This window comes from Numida meleagris, chromosome 3 (assembly GCF_002078875.1).
Source record: "Numida meleagris isolate 19003 breed g44 Domestic line chromosome 3, NumMel1.0, whole genome shotgun sequence".
Lineage (NCBI taxonomy): Eukaryota > Metazoa > Chordata > Aves > Galliformes > Numididae > Numida > Numida meleagris.
Window position 1 is genome coordinate 89,117,435 of NC_034411.1, and position 14,415 is coordinate 89,131,849.

At 37.1% G+C, this 14,415-nt stretch overlaps 1 protein-coding gene across 4 annotated transcripts in view; it reads right to left on the reverse strand.

The window, feature by feature from the left end:
* Positions 1–14,415, reverse strand: part of MCPH1 (microcephalin 1) — a 123,132-nt gene that overhangs the window by 86,934 nt on the left and 21,783 nt on the right. For all 4 annotated transcript variants that reach the window (XM_021391522.1, XM_021391525.1, XM_021391523.1 and 1 more), the window contains exons 10-11: positions 6,372–6,409; positions 3,094–3,256 (exon numbers count right to left, since the gene is read on the reverse strand). In XM_021391522.1, coding sequence (XP_021247197.1) covers positions 3,094–3,256; positions 6,372–6,409 — 201 coding nt within the window. The remainder of the gene's footprint in view (positions 1–3,093; positions 3,257–6,371; positions 6,410–14,415) is intronic.

Below are 14,415 nucleotides of genomic sequence, written 5' to 3' on the forward strand. Positions count from 1 at the left end.
GATCCACTCCAAAAGCTTCACATCCTCCTTGTACTGGGGGACCCAGGCTTGGATACAGTACTCCAGACTGGGCCTCACAAGGGCAATGTAGAGTGGAACAATCACCTTCCTCTCCCTGCTGGCCCCCTCCTTGTGTACTGTTGGCCTTCCAGGCTACAAGCACACACTGCTGGTTCATGTAAACTTTTTCATCTCCCAAGACCCCTAAGTCCTTCTTGGCAGGGCTACTTTCAATGAGGTCTCCTAGTCTGTGCTCATATCTGGGATTGCCTTGACCCAAGTTCAACACCTTGCACTTGGCTTTGTTAAATCTCATTAGATGCTCAGGTGCCCAATTTTCGAGCCCGTTCCATTGTTTCAACTGCTCTACTCAGCTTGGCGTCATCAGCAAACTTGCTGAGAGTACACTCAGTACCGTTGTCTATGTAATTGATAAAGATGTTGGAGAGCACTGGTCCCAAGACAGACACCTGAGGGACACCACTTGCCCATCAGGACAAAGAGATGTTGACAACAACCCTCTGGCTATGACCATCCAAGCAATTCTTTATCCATCTGATAATTCAGCCTTCAAATCCATATTTCTTCAATTTAGTGATAATGACGTAGCACAGGATCATGTCAAAGGCCTTTCAAAAGTCACTGTAGACAACATCAGCTGCCCTTCCTTTGTCCACCATTGATGCAATCAGTCCATCATAGGCACCAGATTGGTCAGGCACAATCTACCCTTGGTGAAGCCGTGCTGGCTGTCTCAGATCACCTGCTTGTCCCTAGTGTGCCTTAACATCTCTTTCAGAAGGACCTGCTCCATGATCTTCCCAGACACAGATGCAAGGTTCACTGGCCTATAGTTCCCTGAGTTTTCTTTTCTCCCCATCTTGAATGTGAGTGATGTTTCCCTTTTTCCAGTCACTGGTGTCTTCACTGGACAGCCATGATTTTTCAAATATGATGGAGAGTGGCTTGGCAACCATATCAGCCAGATCCTTCAGAACCCTGGGATGCATTTCCTCTGTCCCCACAGACTTGTACACATTCAGCCTCATGAGGTGGTCTCAGACTTGCTCTGCTCTTACACTGGGAGGGATTTTGCTCCTTTGACCCTGGCTTACAATTTTTGGGGCATGAGAAGCCTGACTGGCTGTGAAAACTGAGGTGAAGAACTTGTTCAATACCTGAACCTTCACCATGTCTGAGGAGGCCAGCTCTCCATTTTCATTTATCAGAGGGAGTACACTCTTCATTGTCTCTTCTGTTCAATGTATCTAAAGAATCCCTTCTTGTTTTCCACATCCCTCAACAAGTTCAAATCCATCTGCACCTTGGCTTTCCTGATCCTATCCGTCCACATCTGGAAAGCATCCCTATATTCTTCCCAGGCCATGCATCTCTGCTTCCACTTTTCCTTTTTTCCGCCTCAGCCTAACCAGCAGGTCCTTGTTCAGCTATGCTGGTTTCCCGCCTCATCTGCCTGATTTCTTATTCTGGGGGATGGAGAGCTCTCATGTTCTCAGAAAGGCATCCCTAACATGCTGCCAACTCTGTTCTGTTCCTGAAGTTCAGGGTCCTGACTCCACACTTTGCCAGGCCCACATTCCTCGAGATCACAAACTTGACCAGGACATGGTCACTGCAGCCCAGGCTGCCTCTGATATTAATCTCTTTTACAATCTCTTCTGTGTCAGTGAGCACCAGGTCCAGCAATGTTTCACCTCAGGGAGGTCTGTCCAATACTTGAACCAGAAACATGTTGTCAATGGACTCCAGGAGTTTCCTGGACTGCTTGCACCTTACCATGTCGTTTCCCCAGCAAATATCTGGGTGGTTGAAATCCCCCACCACAATGAAAACCTGCAAGCAGGATGCTTCTTGCAACTGAAGCAAGAAGGCCTTGTCAACAGGCTCTCCTTGATCAGGTGTCCTGTAGTAGACCCCGATAACTAGAAGGCCTTTACTTTATTTAGAGGGCCTTCCAGTCCCTAATTCTAACCTGCAAGCTCACACAACCTGTTCATGACTGTTTCTCAGGAGCAGCTCTTCACACTTCTTAACATAGAGGGCTACTCATTCATCCTTCCTACCTCACCTATCCCTTCTAAAAAGCTCATAGTCCTCAGTCATGGTATTCGTTATGCAAGTCATCCCACCATGTTTCCATGATAGCAAAGAGATTGTAGTTTTCCAGTTGCACCATGGTTTCCAGTTCCTTCTGTTTATTTCCCATGCTGAATGCATTGGTATAGAGTCACTTCAGCTGGGCTTTTGGACATATTACATTCTTGGAGGAGCCCTCTCAAAAACTGGGAAAAAATCTGAAGTTTTCCTCCCTGCTTCCTAAGGCGACAGTGTTCCTTGACTCTTCTCTGTTCCTCAGCAGTACATCCCTTTCCCTTATAAAATCTAGTTTAAAGCCCTGGTGATGAACTCTGCCAGGCTACTGCCTAGTATATTCATCATAAGATGCAGCAGGTCGAGGGTCTCTGCTGGCACCTTGCCCCTCTGACTTAGCTATGCAGGCTTGCTATCATCCCCTACCCCCTTCAAACCTACTTTACAGACCTGTCAATGAGTCCAGACAGCGCCTGAACCACAAATCTTTTCACGCCATGACCTAGGTGGACTTCATTAGCAACCATAAGGCCAGGTACTGAGTAAACTGCCCAATGGTCAAAAAAGCCAACATCCCTGCAGCAGCACCAGGCTCTCAGACATGTATCAAATGGTTATCAAATTCATGTAGGATAAAATCAAGTGATATTTACAATATTAATCTTGTGTAAATTACATTTTCTTACAATATAATATAAAAATAATAGTGCATGTGCCATTGGATGGAGAGATTTCAAGCATTTCTAAAATATACACTGAGGTACAATACAGGAATACTTTGGTCAGATTAAGTACTGAAAGACAATATTCATAGCAACACAGAGCTTTAAATGGACAAATTTCCTCAAATTTGGCGAAGCCTAAGCCTGAGTATCTGAACATTACAACAGTGTGCACAGCATGGACAAAATATGGTTGACGTTCCTGCTATACAAAATAAGCTTAATTTATTTTGCAATAAAATTCAAATATATTTCTTACCCATTCATAAGAAACAATCCAACACCCACGAGCAATTCCCAGCATAACATTCAAGGTACGACGAGGACTCCCTGTAACAACGTGACTTGTTGTTTCACATACATCGTCTGAGAACAGAAAGTCTCCAAGTTTATTCACCACCTGAATTACTAAACTTTGTTTCCTAAAAAGAGCAAAAAGAAAAAAAGATACAACGTTAAGTGGATAGGTAGGATTGTGGAAGCAAATATTCACAACACAGATTATCTCAAATTTTCTTATATTTGTACCTTATGTCTTTTCTCACTAACCCTTTCTTATCCTTCTCTCACTCAGACTTGACCCCTTTGTTAGTCAAAAATTTCTTAGCCTTTCCACAGAGTCCAAACAGACCCTCTTCTGTCAGCACACAATCATATCTACTTGCATATCAAAGCTCTTTTATACCCCATAGCTATCTTGCTTGTTTAAAAAGAAGCTTTTTTGAGTCAGGAATTATCTAACATACTGTTTGTGTACAATGCCTAGTATAACAGAGGCTCATTCTTGGTTGTTTCTGTTGTACTTAAAAAAGTATTCGTAAGAAATGTAAACAGTTAGATGCAGCAGTCTTCAAAGGATTTCATTTGGAAGTACCACATTTTCATTATTCAAGTAAGATTGTATGTTTAAATTTAGAGAGAAGTCTTAAAGTTCTGGCTTAACATCTTTGTGCCTGAGTCAATGTTTCAATTTAAAAAGTCTCTTATCTTTAATAAAATTACCTCCATATGGACTGCCATCTAAAATAGAGAAAGTCCACCTATAACTGGAATGCTAAGTTGAGTTCTCTACTATCTAGGTTACACTGAGGCACATAAATACATCATCATGAAAACAGTGAGATCTTGGTATTCCTGAGAAAAAAAGCTGTCGCATAAGAACAATTTAATGTTCTCACTGAAGATCATTGTTATAAATAACACAGGAAAGCCTGATTCCAGTGCCCTCTCTGCTTTCCCCAGCTGACTTCTTGAAAATGTCTATAACTTGCTACATAAAATAATTTAGCTCAACCTTGAACAAAGTCACAGGCATCACACTGATGATCCTCTCAGGTAAAACACTGAAGTTTTAACAGATATAATGAGAGCAGTCAGACATCTTCTGAAGCCTCTGGGGCTACTTCATTCTCACTACATTTAACTCCACTGAAAGTAACTCAGTTATAAGTCCCCAGATATCCCAGCTTCTTAGAGGAACTCTAGTAAAACCTGTGAAACACCTTCAGTGCAGCGATCTCTTAAAAAAATAATAATAAAAAGAAAATAAAGCAAGTAAAGGAACAGTAAAAAACAAACAGCATCACAAATTAATTTCACAGAAGTCAAATGGTGATAGCACATGTGGACACATTTAAAAATTGAACCACTGACTTAACTGCCTAACGTCTGCCACTGGTTAGTGTGAATTTTGGCCTTGGCTATATGGCCTTGAATGTTGCTGAAACATTTAATATTCACTTTCTATTTCATGAGTTTTAACTTGACAGAGCCTACAAGTGAAGTTTCTGCAACACTGCAACCCACTGAGGCTAACTGCCCAAACTATATGCCTCAGCAGAGGCAACTCCATCCAGCTACCTGAAGCTGTTCATAGTTCTTTCATTGTCTACACGAAATTTCTTAGGTGAGAGGAAAGAGTCCTCTTCTACATTATTCAAATCAAAGATATCTTATAAACTGCACTGAAAACTCAGCAGTTTATACTTCAGTCAGCTGAAAAAACCTGCCAGATGCAAATTTCTGGCAAAATTTCACTGAATTTGTGATTCACAAAAAGAGGTAGCTACTGGCTGTGTATCAGTGAGCAGCACTGAAAATATTCACAATATTTTCAGGTGAAACCTCTGAACTCATGCATCTTGAAATTTCTAATGAACCACTTCTGTAGCTGTAACTACTGGGTAGTAGAACTGGATTTGAGCCACTGGGCTTTCCATTGGAGGACTATTTTCTGCTTTTTAGTTCTTTCAGAAGTAGTCCCTTCACCTTCACTACACGATGATCAATCCCTATAACTGTAGGCAGTCAGAAGCACAATCTTGATGAAAAAGTTCTGAAGAAAAGCAAATTTTTAATCAACATACCTTTTTATTTTATGAAATAGTAAATTGTTTCTAGGAAAAGTCAACGTATATCAACATAAAAGAAGTAACTTATAAATGACCTCTTTCAACAACAGAACTTTTTTCCCCAGCTGTCAAGATCTGTTCTCTCCTTTTAGGCACATCACAGCCTCTCTTCCACTATCCTTATCTGCACTGAAGCTATTATCTTTCCCTCCCTCACAATGATCCTGTATGACATGATTAGAAAAGCGCATTTGTAGTTTTGGTATTAATAGAAACCACTCACATTAAATACAACAAAAATACTATTACTGTTTTGCATTTCTGACCTTTATAGTAGTATGCTCGTTGATTGCTACTGACAACCATTTGCAAAGAATTTCTAAAAGGACAGCCAGTAAGCACGGTTTCAGATTGCTTACTATGTAACTGTCATGATTTAATTACTTCAGTGATGAAACAGATTTGTGGGTAATAGAAATAAGACCTCGAGTTTTGAAAAATAATTCAAAAAACTGTAAGAAAATATAGTATAAATTATGGAATTGTGTTTTTCTTGGATGTCTTTATGCTGTAAAACTTTTAAGAGAATGATAAGAGCCTGCCAGAAAAATATTAACTCTTCCGCAAACATGTAGTTGCAGCTGCTTCTAACATTTTGAAACTAAGTGGCTGAAAAGCCTAGAACTGGTATTTCTTCAGCAACAAAAAGAAGATATGGATGAAAATATTTTAAAATGATGTTTCAGACCATTAAGACTTTTTGTTTTGTTTTTAATAGAAACAATTACAACATATGGGGAAAAAGCTACGTCTAGGGATGGAGTTCTGCACCATTTACTACAGAAAACTCTAATTCTTATGCTTCTCTGAGAAAAATTCAATATTTGATTGAGTTTGGTTCTATTGCTCTGAAGCCCTGCTGAGCTCACCTCCAGGCCAATAGAACAATTACTTCAGTCTGCACCGTAACAGCACAAATATGCACACGTTACTACAAAGTGTAGTTAGTAGTGATATACACAGATATGTGCACACATACACATAACCAGCATGACAGAATGAAGTATTTCAACAAACGGCCAAAGGACATATTTCATTTTTTTGAGAGATGAAAATATTTTCAAAATTTAAGTTAAACTATTTGCTGATGAGAAAGTAAAAATATTTAATATATTTTAATACTTACTCAGAAGCCATACTTGTCATAACTAGTGTCCTTGTTGGCTAGAGATGCGAAAGAAACAAGAAAACATTAAAACTCTGAAAAGATTTCTTCTTTGAAAAAACTTAAATTAGAATCTATCCCATTAAAAGGACTGCTTGACAATTACAGTATAATTCTGGGAAGAGGCAGTACTAACTGACACGTATACTAGAAATATTAAATTTTAAGGATATGGAAGGGAAGAAACCCCTTCATCATGTCTGGTATCAAAGCATCCAGTAGAAGAAAGCAAAAATGGAATTTTTCAGCAGTTAAAACAAAGTGAAGGATTTCGAGACTAGTACGGCACAAAAAAAATAGTATTTTTTGTCTTCTGTTTTTTTTCTTTTCTTGATCACATTGAGATGAAAAGGCAGCTTAACTACAACAAAGAAACCCTGTAATTTAAATTGATTTCTGTTTCTTCCAAAAGAAAGACAGAAGCTGGTTGAGACTCTGAAGAAATAAGAGTATGTTTATTTCAAAGAATATACATTATTTCACTCTCAAATCATGCCTAACGAATAAAAGTCGACAGAGTAATAATTAACAAGGTACGCTCAAAGATTACAGAAATGTGTAAAACAGCAAAACTGAGATACCTTAACAAGCATCCTCCCAGCAGAGTCCCCTAGCTTATGAGCAAAATAAGAGTGTCTCATACGGATTTTAAATTAGTGTTTCATGAGATAGTATTGTAGAAGTCAGAAGAAGAAGAGGTATCCTTCCATCATCAGTAATAAACATAAAGCCTCCACCATGCACAAAGGTAGGACAGATATTTTAGCAATATCGGAGAAACACATAACTGAACACAGCATGATCATAAAAACATAAACTGATCAATATGACATAATCCTGTAAGGAAAGCGTAAGAATTACCCATAACTACATAAATATGTACAAGAATGTATACGCAAGCATTTTAACTTTGTAGAAGTAGTAGATCGATTGACTTTTACAATACCTTCAAAACAACTCTTCCTAATTTTAAAAATCAAGATATGAATTTCAAGTTACTTCTCTAGGTATCAACACTCAATAAAAAAATATTCATTTCCATTTCTAACCTCACCCCAATATACTAAAATCTGGTTTCCTGTAATGTATTGAGATCATATCTGGTAGCACAGTTCAAAAATGACTTGAGAAAGATACAGTAATGAATCACAGAACAGAAGAAGGAACATATTATGATGCAACATCATCCGTCCTCTCTTATCAATACAGAACTGTTGTCTGCTTAAGTGTTCAAGCAATTTGTCATATTTAAGAATGGAGTTCTCTGGAATTACATCTGAGGACTAATATACTTCAGTTTGCACCATGACTGGATAGGATAGATGCTCGTTATAAGAACAATCTTTGTGCAAATAAAACACAATTTAGATACCACTGACATGCTAGATATTAAAAACTACTGACACAGAAGTGCTGTTTTTCACTTCTGCACTAATGCTTTGTTCTAAAGACACATTATTCAAAAACATTATATGGTCAAGATGAATAAAAAAGATGACAGATCAACATATAGATGCCAATAGCATTCTGTGGGTAAAGTGGATAAATATAAAGAACATAAATCCCCAAAAGTATCTAATTATTGAGAAGCAAAATAGTGTAGCACATTCAGTATTTTTCAAATTCATTAGAAAAAAATGGCTCAGACAGCGTTATGTAAGTATAAAGAAATAAGTGTAAAGGACCAACAGTGAGCTATACAATACTTCAGAATTGAAATGCTCATTTGACATATTGAATATGAAAATGCAAAAATAACCAATTATAGAACAGAACAGAACTTCAAATGATGAAAAGATGAAAATTTTAAATTGAAGTATTTCTTTGGGATAAGTTTTACTCTGTGTTTTTGGAAGGTTGATTATTAGCATACTGCTAGCCTGAAGAGCTTGAAATCACAAGTGGAGCTACACTGGGCAGTAGTGGGGACGTACCTCACAGTGTCCAAACACACTGTTAGATCTACATAACTTCAAGGGATATTGGAATCCATAATTTTAAGGGATCTTGGACAGACACAGAGCATGGCTTTGAAGCAATGTATTCTCTGTCCAATCTTTCTGGGTTGAAAACCTCATCTGTAATAAATATGTATGCTTCAGCATAAGCATGCTTCAGTATGACCATAAAGTTCTCCTTTGGCTTGAAGTCTTGAACTAAATCCACACAAAATGATTGCACTAGGTTCCTGGGGCCCTTGTGTAGTACCAGCTCTAAAGTGAGATCCTGATGTGCCTGTTCAGAACATGCAGAAAAATTTCTCACAACTTTTAATAAATAAACATCATGAAAACATTACTAATCAGACTACTAATTTTGCCAAAGCAGTGTTAAAAGACTTACTACATAAACCAAGGACAGAGCAACTTGAGATCCTACAGCTGTTTCTTCAGCTTCAGAGCACAAATGTTCACTACAAGTTCCTTAATACCTATCTTCAGGGAAGTGAAAATACTGTATGCACACAACTTGGGAAACCTGCAGCCTGCCCTGACATAACCCTGAAAACTCTGCTTTTGAACTGTAGCTTTTATGCTACAACACACAACAAACAAGATGGTATAGTACATGTTCTGGGTGATGTTCTGTCAGTGTCATCAGTGCCATTCAGAGACTCGGGAATGCAGAAACATGCATACAGTAGGTAGAAATTGGAAAAAGTCTAATTTCTTCCAAACTACTTATTCATCTTCATTCAGAACTGCATATTTCTGCAAGTAAGGGGCCATAGTCTAAATAGACAACACTTTGTTTTATTGCTTCAATTAGACAAGCAGTCCTCTTTAAAACAGTTGCATACAGTCACCAAACAGAACACTTAGCAAAATTGTTTTAATTTTCAGTAGTACATTTTTCAAGTTAATTGCTTTCTCCCCTCCCTTGCTATGCAATTTTTCTTCAATGCTATTTGTGTCTGCTTTATTTTACATTTTTCTTTTATTGCAAAATATTTTTTGAGTTAGCATTTTCTTTTCTGACTAGCAAAAAGACATCTGGTGAGCATCACTATGTATTCTAATGCACATTTGAAGCAGGATTATTACTAATACAGCTCTGGAGAAGATGGTATTAAACGAATAGGAACTTTTAAAATTTATCATTAGTCTCTGAATCAAGAGGAGTTGCATATCTGCTTTCTAAATCAGAGCACGTTTATTTCTGAATTGTGTTTTAGGTCTGTAATGAAGGCTGTATTAGACACCTATAGAACATTTACATGCTTCAGCTTTCCTTTATATGTTTCTTAAGACCGTAGTTGCATTAAATATTTCTTTTTAGAATCTGTCAACAAGATTTTTCCACATCCTATGAAATACATGACACGCATTTCAATATCTCAAAGAAAGCAGTATTTGTTAATTTTTTCAGTACTTGAAACACAATGTGATACTTCCCTGTATGTTAACTACCCTACATCACAAAAGAAGCATCCAACCTCAAAATGTATTTCTTTCTTTTTCTAATTTTAAGCAGGTGCTTCTTGGTGCTAAAGGAAAATGAGAAAAGCCTTATTTTGTACAATCTGCTTTGCAAAAAAGTGATCTTTTATTTTGTTTCCTTAAGTGTCATGAGTTGTTTGTCAGAAGCAACAAATGATGAGCAGCCCTGCAGAGAGGGACTTGGGGGTCCTGGTGGACGAGAAGCTGGACATGAGCCAGCAGTGCGCACTGGCAGCCCAGAAGACCAACTATGTTTTGGGCTGCATTAAAAGAGGAGTGGCCAGCAGGGAGAGGGAGGTGATTGTCCCCCTCTACTCGGCTCTTGTGAGGCCCCATCTGGAGTACTGTGTCCAGGCCTGGGCTGTTTTTAGAAACAATCTATAAGGCCCCAGCACAAGAAAGATGCAGAACTCTTGGAACGAGTTCAGAGGAGGACCACCAAGATGATCAGAGGGCTGGAGCACCTCTCTACAAAGAAAGGTTGAGGGAACTGGGCTTGTTTAGCTTGGAGAAGAGAAGGCTTCGGGGAGACCTCATTGTGGCCTTCCAATACTTGAAGGGAGCATATAAACAGGAGGGGGAACGATTGTCCATGAGGGTGGATAGAGATAGGACAAGGGGGAATGGTTTTAAGCTGAGACAGGGGAGATGTAGGTTAGATATGAGGAGGAAGTTTTTCCACACAGAGGGTGGTGACGCACTGGAACAGGTTGCCCAAGGAGGTTGTGGATGCCCTGTCCCTGGAGGCATTCAAGGCCAGACTGGATGTGGCTCTGGGCAGCCTGGTCTAGTGGTTGGCGACCCTGCACTCAGCAGGGGGATTGAAACTCGATGATCTTTGAGGTCCTCTTCAACCCAGGCCATTCTATGATTCTATGATGAAAAAATACGCTTTTCCAGATTAATTCTCAAGAATAAAGTGCATTCCAGGTACAAATTTACTTGATAGGAATGGTTTTTACATCTGTGATTGTTACAGATAATTCCAGTCTAAATAAAACAGAACTCATTTGGTGTTTGGGTCAAGAACCTAGACCTTTGGTTTCTTCTAAGTAGGGACATCAAGCAATAAATATCACTTTTGAATCATGTATTCCTTAGTCTGAATGCTCTGTTATGCCTTTAAGTTGACAAATGCTGAAAGAAATGGGATTCAGAATACTCTTAAGATCAAATGTGTAGCATGATGAGTGAAAGAAAAAGACTTTCAACTTCAGAACTCAGCAAGATGCTTACCCTGTGTGGTTTGGCCAGTATGCAGGGGATAAAGGATATTTTTTGAATGGGAGAGAAGGGGAAGAAGTGCATTCACTTGCAAATATAATGCAAGGGAGAGTACAAGAGCATTATGCCAACCATTTTGTACTCTTCCAACCCTTTTACTCTTTGGCTATTTTAGCTCCATCAGATGGTTCTGAAATAGATTCAGAACTCCTGTACACGCTTTTGATCTTAACAGCTGTATTCTAGGAGTCACATTCTTCAGTCTGACTAGTACAGGAGCCAAAAAAGAGCTAGATGCAGCATGTGAATAATGAATAATTAGGTTAATTTCACTGTTTTTATCTATGAAAGTTTTAAGGAGAGGATAGAAAACTTTAAAGCTGTTTTTAGAAACAATCTATAAGTTATGCTAATTTATTCTATTCTTATAATTGTGGCTCACAGCTGAGAATAATTGGTAATTGTAGTGAATGATTTCTATTCAGCAGTTTTAAACAGTGAATATTCAAAGTTATAATTTACTTTCTGGCTGGCCTTACTCCACTTATCAGTTCTTGATAATGACATTTTTTCCAATTTTCTCTGGCTGCAAGTTCAGTTACAGTTGTGATCTCCTGACTAAAAACACAACCTCTTCTTTGGTGATAATGAGACGTGAAAAATAGACCAGCATTAACCAAAACAAAACTACTATGAAGGAGGTTAAAAAAAAAACACACAATGTAAGCTATAACAAGAGAAAAATAAAATGAAATGACACGTCTGGGAATCAGGTTTCCCTCATTGTCAAAGAACCCTAGAACTTCTGTTGGCGAGACTAAGGATGATCAGCAGCTTCAGACTTTTCAGACTAATGCTGACACACTTTACAACTAATTGACGTTTTCCGTTTTCTACATAAATCCATCATAGCGGACACATTTAAAACAAAACAAAACTAAAAAATCCACTTCACTAGTTTCTTCACTATTAACCGTAAACAAGCTTGCATGCTTCCATCTTGAATATTAAACCAATGTGAATTAGACATTTGCAACCTGAAGATACATTTTTATCAGTGTTTGAAAGATGTACCTACTTAAACCAACTTAAATCAATGTTGCAATTAAAAAAAAAGGACCTTCCCTAACAAGAGACAAGCTGTTTAAGTCAGTCAAATACATATTCCAAATATTGACATAAAGCTGCTTTCTTGAATTTCTGGCCATATGCTTCACATTTTATAGTTGCAGATTTTTAATGATATTAAATCTGTTTTGCCATGAATAAAATATTTACAAAAAGTAGGATTTTGATAACAGGAACTAAGCATGGCCTGTTTCCCACTAATTTCTCTATAGCATGTGCTTAAATTCTTGTAAAAATCTCTCCTTACAAAAAATCTCCTAAGATTGATATTAATAATTAGATCTTCACCCAAATCCAAGAGCTATACAAACACAAGCCAAGATGAATCTTTTAAAAACAAAGCTTAACTGATTTCTATTAAGTCCATATTGCCTTCTCTGACAAAATATGATTTTAATTATCCATCAAGATACATAATTATTATTCCTTGATTACGTATTTCATGAGATCTTTGAAAACTGCACCACAGTATGTAAAGGTTTGATTCTATCCCTGCAACCCAGTATCATCAACTGACATTTCTGGACCAGGGAAGCCACCTGCTGACGTTCACAGGCAGTAGTTCAGAGTATTTATCTTGATCAACTGATCATGGGAAGAATTTGGAGCTGCGCTCAATGACTCGTCTCAAAACTAGGAAGTTTTAGAGGAACTATGTATAGACCATTTTTTAAAATATATTTTTAAATCTATCTTTAGAGATTTCAATGTAAACAACACATGGAAACACTTTTTTTTTTTTTTAAGAAAAAAACAAAAAACTTGCTCCATTAAAGATTCCTGAAAGCATTTATTATCTTCCCCCGACATGTCTGGGGTTGCCATTAAAACTGCTCTGTCTGCAGAGCTTTTTTTTAGTTTCCAATTTAAATACTTTAAATAGTTTTGATTAGAAGTCTTGCATGTTAAAGAGTACAATAAGCAAGTCTATATTAATACTGTAGGTACAAAAGGAAATTTGAATGCAATCTAAAATTGTGACAAAGCAGCAGCTAAACAAAAAGACATTCTTGATTTTAAATTTTGTCAAAAGACAAAACAGAAGAAATTCAACTTGTGTGAGATTTTGAAGAAGACAAATGCATAACATAAAAACACGGAATGTCCAGATTTCAATTTACACTAAACAAACTACAAATGACAAGTTGAATTAACCATGAAACTAAATAATGAAAAATTTATGCCTAGTCATATTTCCCTACAGATTTATTTATTTTTTTTTAAAACTTACACAGGAAATTTCAAATGCCTACTGACATGCATTCACTGTAGTGAATGAGTTCAAATAATACTGCTAACTGTAAAAGTTTCAGGTTGGACAATCTCTAGAATTTACATTTAGCAAATACATAGAGTGTTCTTCAAGATAACAGGTTGTAAACGCTGTTTCTATGAAAAAACTGACTGCAATTTTTACATTGCTTCCCAAATTAAGAGGCTTACAGCTAAGAAGTGAACTTAAAACATGTTTTACAATTGTTCCCAGGACATTAGAATTATAATCTTGGGCATTATACTAGAACAATTTAGCACAAAATGGCATAATACTCTGCAATTCAAATAATGTAAAATAATATTTTTTTAATGACAGAAAAGCTCCAGATAGTTGTACTTCTGTAAACAGTATTCAAGTAAAATAGTTAGGAAATGACTTTTTTCCTTCATAATACTATCATTCAAATAGATATCATTTAAACATATATATATATACACACATTTGTGCTATTCTTTTGCATCAGGCAAAGGAAATACTTTCTAATTTAACTTCACTTTCACTTCCTCAAACACTAGGCAAAGTGTTATGTTTAAGCTGCAGCCACTGCAAAAATGTGTTTCTATTTATTAAAAATTTACATCATGCTTAGTTTCTTTTTAGAAAGCTTCATGAAAGAATTTTGACTGGGACCAGAGAAGCTTTGCCATTTCTTTATAAAAATTTAGATACCTAGCATAATTCAATCCAACACAATATCCTGTTACAACTTCTTCAGTAAGAACTTCCTAGGTGTCTCCTACATTGGCTTTACAAATTTTGTACAAGTGTATCCATACAAATTACAAGCAAGAGACCTTAAATAAACATTCATAACCATTTAATACATATTAACAGACAACTGCTGGAGGAAAAGAAAACAGCAAGTAAATTTTTTCAGTGCAATATTAATTTCCACAAACTGCAATGGGATACCCTCAAAAATTAAAAAAGCAAACTT